The sequence below is a fragment of the Ovis aries genome, chromosome 2 (assembly GCF_016772045.2).
Source record: "Ovis aries strain OAR_USU_Benz2616 breed Rambouillet chromosome 2, ARS-UI_Ramb_v3.0, whole genome shotgun sequence".
Classification (NCBI taxonomy): Eukaryota; Metazoa; Chordata; class Mammalia; order Artiodactyla; family Bovidae; genus Ovis; species Ovis aries.
The window spans coordinates 42,811,193-42,825,787 of NC_056055.1; the positions used below are offsets into that span (position 1 = coordinate 42,811,193).

A 14,595-nucleotide genomic window follows, 5' to 3' on the forward strand; every position below is an offset into this window, starting at 1 on the left:
TTCACTCTCCATCCAGCCACCAAGACTACTTTTAACAGTGTAAACCAGAGCATATCACTGTCCTGGCTGAAAAATACCCTCCAGTGGTTCTACACTGGACTTGGAATAAAACCCCCGCCTCATCCAAGTCTGCAAAGCCTTCTGTGGTCAGAACCCCATCCACCTCTCCAACCCCGTCCACCCTTCTGGCTTGCCTCTAGTCACCTGGCACTTTTTCTGTTGCTAAACCCTCACTCATTCCCACCTGAAGGCCTTCAAGCAGAAGGCCTTCTTAGAAAGCTTTCCCCTTCTTAGAAAGCTTCCTCCCTCCATGCTCATGTTCAGTTGCTCAGTCATATCCAACTCTTTGCAGGCTTAAGCAATGCATGCATTGCACGAAGGCCCCCAGGTGAGAAAGGGGGGCATGTTGTTGTTGTTGTTGTTTAGTTGCTAAGCCATATCTGACTCTTTCCTGACCCTATGGACTATAGCCCACCAGGTTCCTCTGTCTATGGGATTTCCAGGCAACAATACTGGAGTGAGTTGCCATTTCCTTCTCCAGAGGATCTTCCCAACCCAGGGATCAAACCCATGTCTGCTGTTTTGGCAGGCAGATTCTTTATCACTGAGCCACCAGGGAGGCTCTTACTCCCTCCAACCCCACTCTATTTTATTTTGTTCATAGCACTAATCCCACATTGGCATTTCCTTGGTATTTGTTGTTCAGTTTGTGTGTGTGTGTGTTTGTGTGTGTGTGTGTGTGTGTCTTACCTAGAGTAAAATCTTCCTGAAAGTATGGGTCACACTGTCTTTTTCTCTGCTGGACTCCCAGTACCTAGAACAGCTTCCGGCCCATAACAGGTGTTCAGAAAATGTTTGTTGAAGGGATGAATGAATCTGAGCATTCCTTGCAATCGGTACAGCTCCTGACATGTACTAAGCTCTAATGTATTTGCTGAATTAATGGACAGGTTGCTCCAACTCTGTGTGTGAGCTTCTTGAGAACAGAAGCCCTGTTTCCTTTGTTTCCTCCCTAGCTCCTGGTATGATGCTAGGGACTTCCAGGTGCTGGGTAAATTATGCTTGCTTGCTTGATTCTTCTTCATGAAGAGAAAGCCAAACTATTAAGCTGCCTACTTAATAGACCAGTTCTCTGAGAATCAGCATGTGACACAAGAGGAAAGTCACAAGAACAGGGCTGAATCGAGTAGAAAGCTCCAGGGGTGGGTCAGCCGCTGTCAGCTGGAATTGAGGTAAAAGGAGTGTCCGCACCTTGTAGATTTCCTATCCGAATTCCAGCCGCGACACTACACTTGTTTCTGGTGAATGTGTTACAGGATGCAGCCTACATCCTGGTGATGGTGGACCCGGATGCCCCCAGCAGGTCTTCTCCCAAAGCTCGATTCTGGAGACATTGGCTGGTGTCAGATATCAAGGTAAGCAGGCCAGAAGGCACTTTCAGACTCAGTGGGTATTGGGGCCAGAAGATGGTCATTCTCAGCTCTCACTCGGGTTCTCAGCTCTCACTCGGGTTCTCAGCTCTCATTCGGGAGGGTCAGGGACCCTGATAAGCCAGGACTTCTGTGTCAGGCCACCCCCAGCGCCCAGCTGTCACAGCCTTGTGCACGTTTTCTAATAATTTCAGAAAATATCCCAGGATCAGTGATACATAGGTAAGCAGGTTCTCAGGATGAGTAGGGGTGGAGCCCCAATTTGTACTGTTTTCCTGATTTCTGTATTGTAAAGACTCCCACTGTCATCAGTTTCAAGTTACAATGATTTCATAACTGAATCGCAAGTTTTCTGAAACTGTAGCAATAGCTTCAGCACACCACTGCCAGGGCCCTGGGTTTGGGAGGGCATCAAGTGATTCTATGTGGTCCTCATGGCAGGGGACTCCTGCAGGATCTGCTCCTGATGGGCCAACAGGCATGGAGGGGGCCTGGTGATCCATCTCTTTTTCTTCGTACAGAAACAAATGACCTTCCCTTATTTTTCCTTTTGTCATCAGCCATAATTAGAAAGGTGGTTGGCTCCGCCTTTCCAGAGTTGGTCTGAGGAACACAAATCCGGTGGCTTGTTAAAGGGGCATTAGATGAAAAAACCAAAACCAGAAAGGCTCTATTGCCAGGCAAGTTTTGGAGACTCTGGGTTAAACTGCATTAATCCCATTCCTCACTGAAGGGCTTTTTAGAGCTTTTAATATCCTGGTATGCGTTATATAACATGCATCTATTTTCCCATCTCACTTGACTGTTGAATCTTTTGTTCACAAGCACGTGGCAGTGCACTAGGGGAAAATCCACACTATCATCAGACATCCATGTATTTCTGCCTGGAAAGCCTGTCGATGGTGTTTGCATCACGTGTGCAAAGGCATCAGCCCCGTAAATGATGGGAACCCAGGCCTAGAAAGACTAAGTCTGGATCCAGGCTGGCTCCCAACTCAGTGATCTTCATCATATCGTGGAGACCCTCAACAGCATTTCATCTTTATCCGTAAGATGGGAACCATGTTAACTCTTCTGTAGAGTTGTCATGATCCTCCAATGAGAGCGTGTATTAAGAGCAGTCTCTAAAACACAGCACATACCACAAACATAGGGACTTGATATTTTTCCTTCTAGATCTGTGGGGCAGAGGAAGGGGTATCTGTCTGAACTAGCTGTCGACTCTCCTGGTCAAGGCAGGGCTTTCACAACCACTGGAGTGGGGAGGTGGTGGGAGGGTTACCCTGGCAACCAACCTCCACCCAGTGACCACAGATCCTTCACAGGATGCTCAGGGGATAGCCAGTTCTCAGGGGCAGCTCCGGTGACAATCTAGGTAGTGGCTCCCTCCAGGGAGACTTGCAACAGCAACTTCCAGAACAGAACCCAAGCAGGGCTGAAGAAGGAGGGCAGGAGCAGTGCTCCCACACCCTCCCCTGGCCAAGCCCTGCTCTCCAAGAGCCTTGGAAACACCACAAACCTGTGAAAGGGAAGAGCTAGGGGAGATTCCTGCCATCAGGGGAGGCAGGGGAGCTGAGAGCACAAAAGGGAAAGATACTGGATCCTGCCGCAAACTAGAGCAGAGGCTCTGTGTGTGCTCAGGACTCCCCAGCAGCCACGAGAAACTCTCAAGAAAAGACTATCACACTGGTCATCATATTTACAGTCTGCCCCCCACGCACAGGGCTGCCTGTAAGAAGGTTCTATGGGCAACTCTGAGGCCCAATTTCAGAAGCTGGAATGTAACGGAATGTGATAATTCATGCATGTTCAGTCGTGTCCAACTCTTTGCGACCCCATGGACTATAGTCATCCACTCTCCTCTCTCCATGGGATTCTCCAGGCAAGAATACTGGAGTGGGTTGCCATGTCCTCTTCCAGGGTATCTTCCCAACCCAGGGATCAAACCCATGTTTCCAGCATCTCCTGCATTGGTTCTTTACCCGCTGAGCCACATTTCAGAGTAGAGGGCTCCTTGAGGTCATGAGGTTGTCTCTTTCCCAAGCCTGAAGTCTTCTCCTGCCCACTCCCCTCCCCCAGTACAGGACAGGACAGTTTTCTCACACCAGCCTTGTGGTGCAAATGTGGTTTCAGCCCTTACAGCCCAGCTTAGAAGCAGAACAGGTGGCAGGTGGCAGCTGGCCGGCGGGACTGCTAAGCCATAGAGCTTACCAGGGCCACCTGCCCGGGTGCAGCCCTCAGCCCTCTCTCTTGGGCTGGAGGAAGCTTGGTTTTCCGCCGCATTGTCACCCACTTGCCCAGATGCAAGGGTCCAGCAGGAAGCAGGAGCTCTCCCCAGTTATGTCCACTCAGCCTGACCGCCAGCCCCCATGTTCCGCCAGCTGCACAGACTGGGGTAAAAACCAGACTGGGGTAGATCTCGGGCCGTGGATCTCAGCCAAAGGAAAAGAGGGCACTGATCAAGCTCAGAAGCACTTCCTGTGTGTTCAGCTATAGCTGAGTCGGTCCCCAACATTAAAGCACATTTAGATCAGCTAGCAAGCTTGTTAAAATGCAGATTCCTGGGCACCCCTTGGGTCAGGGTGGAGGGAACAGGACATCCACGTTCCACAGGCATCCAGGAGGGGTTTAGCAGCTGGAAGGAAGACTGCAGAGCTCAGTGTCAGAATGCCCAGGTCCTTGTTAACATCACCCATTTGTGTAGCAATTGGCAAGTGAAAAGCACTTTTAGAACTTCCTATTTGTTCAATTCCTGGGTCAGGAAGATCCCCTGGAGAAGGAAATGCCAACCCACTCTGGTATTCTTGCCTGGAAAATCCCATGAACAGAGGAGCCTGTTGGACTACAGTCCATGGGGTCAAAAACGTCAGGTATGACTGAGCGACTAACACTTTCACTGCTGTGTTTTTTTTTTTCATTGATCCTCTCAATCACTTTGCGAACCAGACATTATCCCCATTTTACAGATGGGGAAACAAAGGCTGCAGAGGGGAAACGATTCCAGTCTCTCAGCTATGAGTGGTAGAGGTGGGTCTTCAATCCTGGTACCTCAACTCCAAACCACCATCCCACATGGTCAGGGTTCACACCACATCGCTTGCATCAGCTCCACTGTGGCCAAAGGCATGTCACCATGCCCTCCCTGTATAATGGGAAACATAATCTCTGTGGTTCCCTCGTCATCCTGGGGCTCTGTTTCTGGTTACATTTTACAAGTGGATGCTTCCAGGGACCTTCCTGAGGGAATGCTGTCTTGGGAAATAAAACACACCTGATAAAGATCTTGAACCCCATAAAAGTAAACCCTACGTGTTATCATAACCCTCAGCAACAAGTGGCATCAGCAATAAGGCGTGCCAAAACGTCACTGCAGATACAGAAAGACAGTAGCTCTGTGATTCACAATGACCACAGAGGAAAACTTGGTGGCACCTAGGCTGGCCTCATCAATAGGGCATGTTGCTGCTGCTGCTGCTAAGTCGCTTCAGTCATGTCAGACTCTGTGCGACCCCACAGACAGCAGCCCGCCAGGCTCCCCCATCCCTGGGATTCTCCAGGCAAGAACACTGGAGTGGGGTGCCATGAGTGTATGCCAAGTCGCTTCAGTCATGTCTGACTCTTTGTGACCCTGTGGACTGTAGCTCGCCAAGCTCCTGTGTCCATGGAATTCGCCTAGCAAGAACACTGGAGCGGGTTGCCATGCCCTCCTCCAGAGGATCCTCCTGACCCAGGGGTCGAACCTGCGTCTTTTATGTCTCCTCCACTGGCAGGCGAGTTCTTTCCCACTAGCGCCACCTGTGGGACTCAGACCTAATTAGGTGGTGGGCTGCACCGTGGCCGTGGGAGCCCCTCAGTAGAGACAATTTTTTGGACTGTCTGTCCAGGTTGAAACAAGATATATACCACTTCTTAGAAATACGTGAAATATCAGCCACCCGTCCAGTGAGAGGCTGGTGGGATCTGGGGCAGAATAGGATAAAGCTTCAGTCCTTAAAGAAAAACTAGGAGCTAGAGAGAAGTCCATCAGAAAAGACTAGGCATTCAGGGTACTCTTTGTTCATTCAACACATATGGATTGGCCATTATTTGCTATGGCCTAGTGCTTCAGGGCGAGAAATCTGGAGCCAGACTTGTGGTTTGAATTTGAATCCACCAGTGTTAGCTTTGTGATTTTTGTGTGGGGGCTGCAGTGCAGGGAGACTCATGTTCTTCAACCTGTGTTTTTACTTGCTCTCATATAAACTGGGGATCCTGAATGTTCCTACCTCACACTGTTGTTTGTTGCTGTTGTTTAGCCACTAAGTCGTGTCTGACTCTTTTGCGACCCCATGGACTGTAGCCCGCCAAGCTCCTCTGTCCATAGGATTTCCTAGGCAAGAATACTGGAGTGGGTTGCCATTTCCTTCTCCAGAGGATCTTCTCATCCTAGGGATGGGACCCACATCTCCCACTTTGACAGGCAGATTCTTTACTCTCTGAGCCACCAGCGAAGCCCCCAAATTGTAAACAGCAGGTTTACTTACTGAAGAGTTCTTAGAACAGGACCCAGAACTCTGTATAATATTTTGCTGTGAGGTTATCATGATTGCTCCAAGTCAGGCCCTATACTAGCCCTGGGGTTGCAAACGCAAACAAAACAGGGGGCCTCCCTGTCATCTGAGGGTTTCTGCTCTAGAGAGACAGAAAAAGGAGGCTGTAGTGGGGTTAGGAGGGCCTCCAGAAGTTGGCTGGGTTCAGAACTCCCTATACCTGTGGGTTCCCATCTGCTCAGGGACAAGACTAGACTTTAGTCCCAAACCTGCCCAGACCTGGGCGGGCAGAGACTGATACATAAACTGTACTGTCTTTCTGAGTCCCCTCTTTGAAAAACCTCTCACTGAGTGAAAAATATTTTGAACAGACCGTTGATACATAACATCCTTTCTCCTCCACAGTGTTACAACTCTAGCTTTTCCTTTAAGATGCTTTTAGTTCTAACTCAATCTAATTAATAATCTTTGTGCTCAAGCCTAATTAAGGTATTAATTAATTTGCATCATTCATTTCAGAAAGAAATGCTTATTGGTGGTTCATCTTCTATTTGTCTCCGAAATTAGTGCTCAGGGCTTTTCAGGCAGATACTTTCATTAGGTTTATTTTTATTGTTAATGGGAATATTGAACACAGGGAGATGGTATGCTAATACTTTCCACAAAGACTATCATGACTGGTGACAAAGAACACAAGAACAATTAAGGAGGCAAGGGTACCTTTCTTCTTCCAAAAAAGAAAATCTTCCTAGAAACTGTCAATGATTCTAAAATCTGTCCTGAAAATCTTTTTTGTTTTAAGAAAGAAAAGGAAACGGCAAGTTCACGTTTCCCTTTCATTCAGTGGCCTCGACCTTTGGCAGCTGTAAGTACAGGCAATTCTGGGCTGAAGTGAAAGGGCTTTAAGGGTTCATTATTCTGTCTATTTTTCTGTAGAATCGGATTTTTCCATAACGAGAGGTGCTTTTTTTTTTTTTTAAGGACCTCTTAGTGTGTTTGGTGAATAAGATAAATGGGAAACCCAACAAACAGAGCTGGGATCATAACCCCTTGCTTTCCAGTTAGGTGCTTAGCACGTGTCAGGACTCCTCTGTTGGAATTATTGGTCCGGCTCCTGAGAAATCTCAGTCAAGTTACTTGACCTCTCTGATAACTGTGGCTTCCTGTCTGTAAAGCTGAAACAAATCCTTCCTCTTCAGGATAGAGACAGAAAAGGGAAATTACATATGCAAAGAGGTGAAGCCTCCCTAGAGAAAGGCACTATATAAAGCGGCAGATTCATCTTCGTTCCTAATCAATTGAGCAGTAGATTCTGTAAAAATTTTAATATATATGTAATTATATAATCTAATTTTCTACACACTCAGAAACCAGCTAATGGTAATAAAGAGAAGAATAAATGATCTCTATCAGGACCTCAAGTTCAGGTGAAGAGCTCAAACCAAGGAAATAGGATTCATTCATTAGTTTCTTTATTTAGACCCATATTTTTAGTTCTGTTGCTACTATTTGGGCACTTGTCCATGTATGCTTTGCCCTGCCCCATGAGGGTCCATTTAAAATAATAAACACCTGCAAAGCATGGCTTATGCTTCCTAAGAGCATGTTGGTTTGGATCTAGGAGCCCTAAAGAGCATTTGGTGGTGCAGACACTGCAGGGGCCTTGGTTATAAACCAGACTTGTATATGGCCACCATGAGGGAGGCAAGAAAGAGCCTTCACTTTGGGGTCAGATGAACTGGGGGAGGCTCCAGGCACTGCCGCTTCTAGTTGGGAACCTCTGAGCTTCAGTTTCTCCATCCTTAAAATGGGCATGACAATAATATCTATTTCCCAGTGTTTGATGAGTTTAAGTTTCATGACACAGAACAAAAGAGTAGGCCCTCCATCAATGTGACTCTTTCCCCCCACCACTCCCAACTTTGAGATCTGACCACAGCGGCTACTTATGATGTAGCAACTTGCCTTAGGCTGTTGGGGTCCTGTTTTGCAAAGTAAGAATTCTAGGCAATGCCCCAACACACAAACCATGTGGTAAAAGCAGCTCATCTTTTCACCTCTCAGTCTAGAGGGGTCTAGGCGCAGCCTAGAGGTACCAACCTGACCCAAGCTAGCTTTGGTGGAGGAAGTAATTGAGGGGAAGGATGTCTGTCCCATCATTCGTGTGCACTAAGTTGCTTCAGTCGTGTCCAACTCTTTGTGACCACATGGACTGTCGCCCACCAGGCTCCTCTGTCCATGGAACCCTCTAGGCAAGAATACTGGAATGGGTTGCCATGCCCTCCTCCAGCAGATCTTCCTGACCCAGGGATCGAACCCGTGTCTCTTATGTCTCCTGTATCAGCAGATGGGTTCTTTACCACTAGTACCACCTGGGAAGCCCATCTGGTCATTCAGCCTCTGGGAATTGCCCTGTGACCCCCCTGGACCAGACCAGGGGCTCCTGGAGTCATCACAGACCACAGCCTGCATACGGACCTTGGCTGCAAGCATCAGACAGGGCTATGATGTGCCTCCCACAGTCAGGGCTACGCTTCATCCCCAATACTTCCTGCTTTCTATTTATTATTTTTTATTTTATGTGCCTTGCAGCATGCAAGATCTTGGTTCCCCCACCAGGGATCATACCTGTGCCCCCTGCATTGCGAGCATAGTCTTAGCCACTGGACCACCAGGGAAGTTCCCCCACTTTTATTTCTAACATGTCCCAGCACCCCTCACCTTTTCCTTATCGCTCACCATCCCCACTTGGCTGTCATTGTCCCACCACAGGGACGCCCTGCTTCCCATTCAAAATAATTTAAATAAACTGTTGCTACAAAGTGGAGTATTATCTTCTGATGAATGTTTTTAAAGCCCTTAAGGTTTTCATGGTAATTTGTGGTGTAAAATTATTTGGAGATAAGAGCCAAATTAACTCTCGGATGCCGAGGTCGCTGTGTCCTGTTATCCATGTGAGCACTGTTTAAATATAATCAGCCCTTAGACTAATGCAGCATAATTGTTCATTTGAAATAGCTTTTTTTACTCCATTCAATGAGTCATTAAAATATTCAAGGGATAATGCAGTGAATTGGAAATGAATTTATCATATTATCCCATACATACTGTAGTGCTTCAGGTAACTAAGGAGAAAGGGGGAGAGGGAGGGAGAGAGACCGTGAATACAATGTGCACAGGCAGGAAGGGGGCCAGGATATGCAGGGATATGGGAAACAAAGCTTTTGGAGTGGTTTATGGAAAGTGTGTATAGAGAGGCTGACCAGGAGGGGTGGGAAAAAAGGGAAACGCTGTCCTTTGAGGAGCTCACTGACTCTCTCTCTCTCTGCACTCTGAGAATCTGTGCTCCACCACAGCTCCGCTGTTAACTTATTTTTATCAAATATGTTTATATCAGAAAGTCGTTATGGAAACCAATTCTGCCATCCAGGAGAATTCCTGGATCAGGCAGAAAACTCTTTCTTTCTCTCTTTCTCTCTCTCTCTCCTTTTCTCTCTGTCACACACACACACACACACACACACACACACACACACACACACACACCACTCACGCATGCACACACACTTATAGACACCCCAAAGGGAACAGCAGTCTTGCTCACCCAAATCTGAACTCAGCTCTGACACAGTCAGTGGGTGGCACCCTGGCTCCCCTTCATGGGCAGAGCTGTAAAGTGGCTGAGACTGAGACCAGCTGTCCAACCTCACCCCTTGCCTTGACCTTGGGAACCTGGGCTGTGGCATTACTTCCTCATGGTCCCCCAGACCCAGCACCCCCACCCTAACCACACGCACTAAGGAGAGGCGAGAGGGCGGCAATGTATTTGACGGGGCAGGTCTTCCTCGACCAAAGGAAGGTCCCATGGGTGTGCATGGCTTGTACTGCACCTGGAATACCATCTTCTGTTCTGGTCACAGCATTTCAAGAAAGACAGTGAGCAGCACATGAGCAAAGCAACCAGAGGGGCAAGACTCTGTAGAAACCAGGAAAGCAGGGCTGGCTGGCCTGCCAGAACCCCCAAGGGCAGCCATGAGGACTGACTTTAAGGAGTTGTTAAAGATTTCTTGTAAAATTGGAAGAACTCTATTTGGAAAACAACAGGGAGGGCCTGCTCTCCTCTTCTGGGGAGAATTATGTGGAAGTCAGTTTGGGCGCCATGTAAGAAAACACTTCCTAAGAATTTGAACTGCTTAAGAACTGAGCACATACTCCACAGAGGAGGGAGTACTTAGCATGGAAGGTACTTATTCACCAGTGACTCAGGAATGTTCCCCAGCACAGGAGGTAGACCAGATGATCGGTTAGATATACCCTTTGACATCTGTAGTGTTTCTACCTGCCATATTTCCCCTCCTGGCTAAAGATATTCTTCTTAGAGCTTATACCCTTATATTAACAATGACAATAATAATTTAAAAAGGAAGAATAAATGGAAAGAGAAAAAATGAAGAGGAAGAATGAAAAGAAACAAAACATTTATACACTAGCGTGTTGTGCTGGGCACTGTGTTTCATGAATTTCTCATTTCGTCCTCACAAAAGCCCCAGATGAAGGTAATCTAGACCAGAAAATTAAGATCTAGAGGGGTTAAGCAGTGTCCAAGGTCTTCTAGCTGGTGAGCAACTGATTGGGATTTGAACCCAGAGCATGCATGTATAACCGTGATGTCACATTAGGTCTCCAGAGTTTAGGTAGATTCTACCCCTTGCTACCCATGCCCAACAAAGGTCCATGTAGTCAAAGATACGGTTTTTCCAGGAATCGTGTATGCATGTGAGTGTTAGACCATAAAGAAGATTGAGCGCTGAAGAACTGATGTGTTAGAATTGTGGTGCTGGAGAAGACTCTTGAGAGTCCCTTGGACAGCAAGGAAATCAAACCAGTCAACCCTAAAGGAAATCAACCCAAAATATTCCTTGGAAGGACTGATGCTGAAGCTGAAGCTCCAATACTTTGGCCACTTGATGCAAAGAGCCGACTCGTTGGATAAGACTCTGATGCTGGGAAAGATTGAGGGCAGGAAGAGAAGGGTGTGACAGAGGATGAGATGGTTAGATAGCATCACTGAGTCAATGGATATGAATTTTGAACAAACTCCAGGAGATAATGAAGGACAGGGGAGCCTGGTGTGCTGCAGTTCATGGGGTTGCAAAGAGTCTGACAGGACGTAGCAACTGACTGAAGTGATCCAAGCCTGGATTCTGTGACAGCTTTTGTCAGGACCAGGTGTGGCCACTGAGAGGAAGCGGTGCTGGTATGAAGGGTGCAATTTGAGCTTCCTGGCCTCCTGCCCTTTACCCCCATTCTTTGCCATGCCCACCTCAACCATAGTGCAGCCCTGACCTGGGCCTTAGAGCAGGGGCCTGTCAGGCAGCTTCTCCAACTTACTGTGAACAAATGATTCCCCACCCCAAGTCTATTTCCTCAACTGTAAAAGAAGACATTTAAAAAAGTTAAAAAAAAAAAATAAAAAGGAATTTCATAAGCCACATAGTTCTTGTTTAGTTGCTAAGTCATGTCCAACTCTTTTACAACCTCCTGGACTCTAGCCCACCAGTCTCCTCTCTCCATTGGACTTCCTAGGCAAGAATACTGGGTGGGCAACCATTTCCTTCTCCAGGGGATCTTCCTGACCCAGGGATCAAACCCGCATCTCCTGTATTGCAGGTGGATTCTTTACCATTGAGCCACCTGGGAAGCCCGAGACACATAGGCATGTATGGAAAAAAATAAAATAAAATAAAAAAAGATAAATACACTGGCATCAAACCACAGCAATGTTGTTGTGTGGACACAATGAGATAAAATGTGTAAAGTATCCAGCACCCAGCACTTAGATGCTACCTATTTGCTATTTCGCCACTCCTTCCATCTACTATCTCCCTAACTCCTCTACTGGAAGTTTAGAAAATTGAGCCTTTGATGGTAAGGAGCTTACAACACTCCCAAGAGGCAGGTCAGAGCCTGGCAGGAGAATGAGCTGTTCTCATGGTTACCACTTAAAAGACCCTAAGGGAAAAAGCCACCACAGACATAGGACTTAATCAGGAGGTGTTGGGACCAACTCTTTAACCTACACTGTGCTCAGCACTGCAGCTATTAAAAAATAATCATGTAAGATCTACAGATGATAGATAATTTGATGAATAAATGTTGGGTGAATTTAAAATGTGTTTATTCTGTTCCCCAGTTGGAAAGACAGGGCTAATGTATAGGAAACAGAGAGTAGAACTCATGGGATATTAGCATCAACTCTAACTGGGCCCTTTAGATTCAGATGGCTTTGAGAGCTCAGATCCCTCTCCCCTCTGCAGTGAGGTAACGCCTCCTCCTTCAAGGCTCAGCTCAAATGTCACCTCCACTGAAAGGCTCTCTCTGAGGCCTCCAGACTGAGTTAGCCAGTCCTGCCCTGAGCTCCTACTATGCTCAGTCAAACCTCTGTTAGTGTCTTTATCACATGGGTTTGTTACTATTTATGAGTCTCTTTTCCCTGTTAGACCACGAGTTCCTGGAGGGTAGAATTGTGTCTTATCTCCTGAGCGTTTAGCACAGTGCCAGGAACACAGAAGACCCTCAGTCAGTGTTGAATGGATCGGTGAATGAAGGCATAAAGGAATGAATGGATAGAAGAATGAAGGAGTGGGTGGATGGATAGAGGCTGGGCAGGGAGAGGGATGGATGTATGAGGTGATAGTACGTTGTGATGGCTTCACAATGGAGACAAGAGCTGTGCTGGGGCTTGAATTATGAGCAGGCCTAAAAAAGTCAAAGGATATGGGATTGTATTTCCAGAAGAGAAGAGAATAACTAAAAGTTCAGACATGTGAATGGCGTAGAAAGAAGAATTACAAACATAGAATTAAAAGCCAAGACGGCTGAGTTAATTAAGGCCCCCTTTACCACCTCTCCCTGGATGGCTATTGCAAAAGCTGTCTAACTGAGCCACTTCCTGTAACCTCATCCCTTACAAAAGTATCTACCTGTCACGCGAGTGTGTGCTCCTCGTTTTTGTCTCGGCACAACAAAGATTTGGAGTGACGGACATTAAAGCCCCTTCAGCATGTCATGGCTCTCGGCTCTTGGATAGACCATGTTATAGCTCTCAGGTCTCAAAAGGACGGTGTTATAGCTCTTAGACAAATCAGTGTTACAGCTCAGTGTTACAGCTCTATTTTATTTAGAAGATAGCAGGAAAATCCATCTTCGAGGTGTGAGGGCATGTCAATCCAAAGGCGAAGAGAAGAGCACCCCAGCGCGCGGAGCGGGGCGGGGGGGAGAGAGAGAGAGCTAGCTTTGGCTCCTCTTTTTATATGTTTTTGTCTCCCTGGGCCTGTCCTGTGTAAATTGGGCCAGGCAGGAGTGTTGTTTGTTTTACCTGAGGTCCTCACTCTGGTCCTTGGACCTTCCATCGTTCTATTTTCCTGGGCTTTTCCCTTCCTTGTCTTTTAGCCACCGCCATTTTGGACTTCTTTTCCCTATTCTACCTACCTAACATATCTTTCCTTCATGGGTTGATGTTTTCTAAAATTGAAATACGATCATGTTACTTCCCTAGTTGAAACCTTCAGTGACTCCTCAGTATCTCAGGACAGACTCCTATCTGGTCAGTATACTATATATCGTTTACTTTAAAAATTTTATTGAAATATAGTTGATTTACAATGTTGTGTTAATTTCTGCTGTACAGCAAAGTGACTTGGTTTCATACACACACACACACACACACACACATACACACACAAACATTCTTTTTCATCTTCTTCTTTTTAAATTTATTTTATTTTTTGGCCACATGACATATGGGATCTTAGTTCCTCAACCAGGGATCAAACCCATGTCCCCAGCAGTAGAAGCCCAAAGTCTTAACCACTGGACTGCCAGGGAAGTCTTCTATTCATCTTCTCTTACATTATGGTTTAGCACAGGATATTGAGTACAGTTCCCTATGCTATACATAGGACCTTGTTGTTTATCCATCCTGTATACAACAGTTTGCTTCCTGGTCAGCGTATTATTTAAGGCCTTTGGCTCTGACCCTTCCTGCCCCATCAGCCCTGCATGGTGCTCCTGCCAAGTTGCATGCAGTGTCTGAAACCTTCTGTGTGTCTCAGGCCACTATGGACCATTACTAGCTCTGGTCCCTCTCCCTAGGAAGCTGTTCCGCAATCTGAAAACACTGAGTTGCTTTATAGAAGTTAAGATCTCTAGATGAATGACACCTTCAAGGTCCAGAAAAAGCTGAGACTTAGGATCACAGAGTCACTTCCAGAAATAGGAAAGGAAATGTGGATTCCTGAATTTAAGATGGTGAGTGTAATATCCATCCGCATCAAAATTCCATAACAATTAAAAAGCAGATGGCCTGAGACAGCAGAGAAAGCACTGAACACTGTGAGTCTGCATAAGCTCACTGAAAACAAGTCACTCCTGACCATTCAGATGTCTTTGCTGATGAATGTGCTGGTCCAGTGGACCAGGAGAAGGTGCTAAGTAAGCACAGCATAGCTTAACTGACCAACGCTTTAGACCAAGTCAGTCATGGTAAACTGTGGGCAAGGAGGACAAATATGGCTTCAATTTATGACTATCGTGTTCAGTGGGTTTGTGACTTGTTAGCAAACCATTCCTGAAGT

General features: G+C 46.6%; 1 protein-coding gene across 4 annotated transcripts in view; it reads left to right on the forward strand.

Annotated features, from left to right (window-relative positions):
* PEBP4 (phosphatidylethanolamine binding protein 4) overlaps positions 1–14,595 on the forward strand; it is a 221,424-nt gene that overhangs the window by 104,516 nt on the left and 102,313 nt on the right. For all 4 annotated transcript variants that reach the window (XM_012119222.5, XM_060409181.1, XM_012119208.4 and 1 more), the window contains exon 4: positions 1,317–1,415. In XM_012119222.5, coding sequence (XP_011974612.1) covers positions 1,317–1,415 — 99 coding nt within the window. The remainder of the gene's footprint in view (positions 1–1,316; positions 1,416–14,595) is intronic.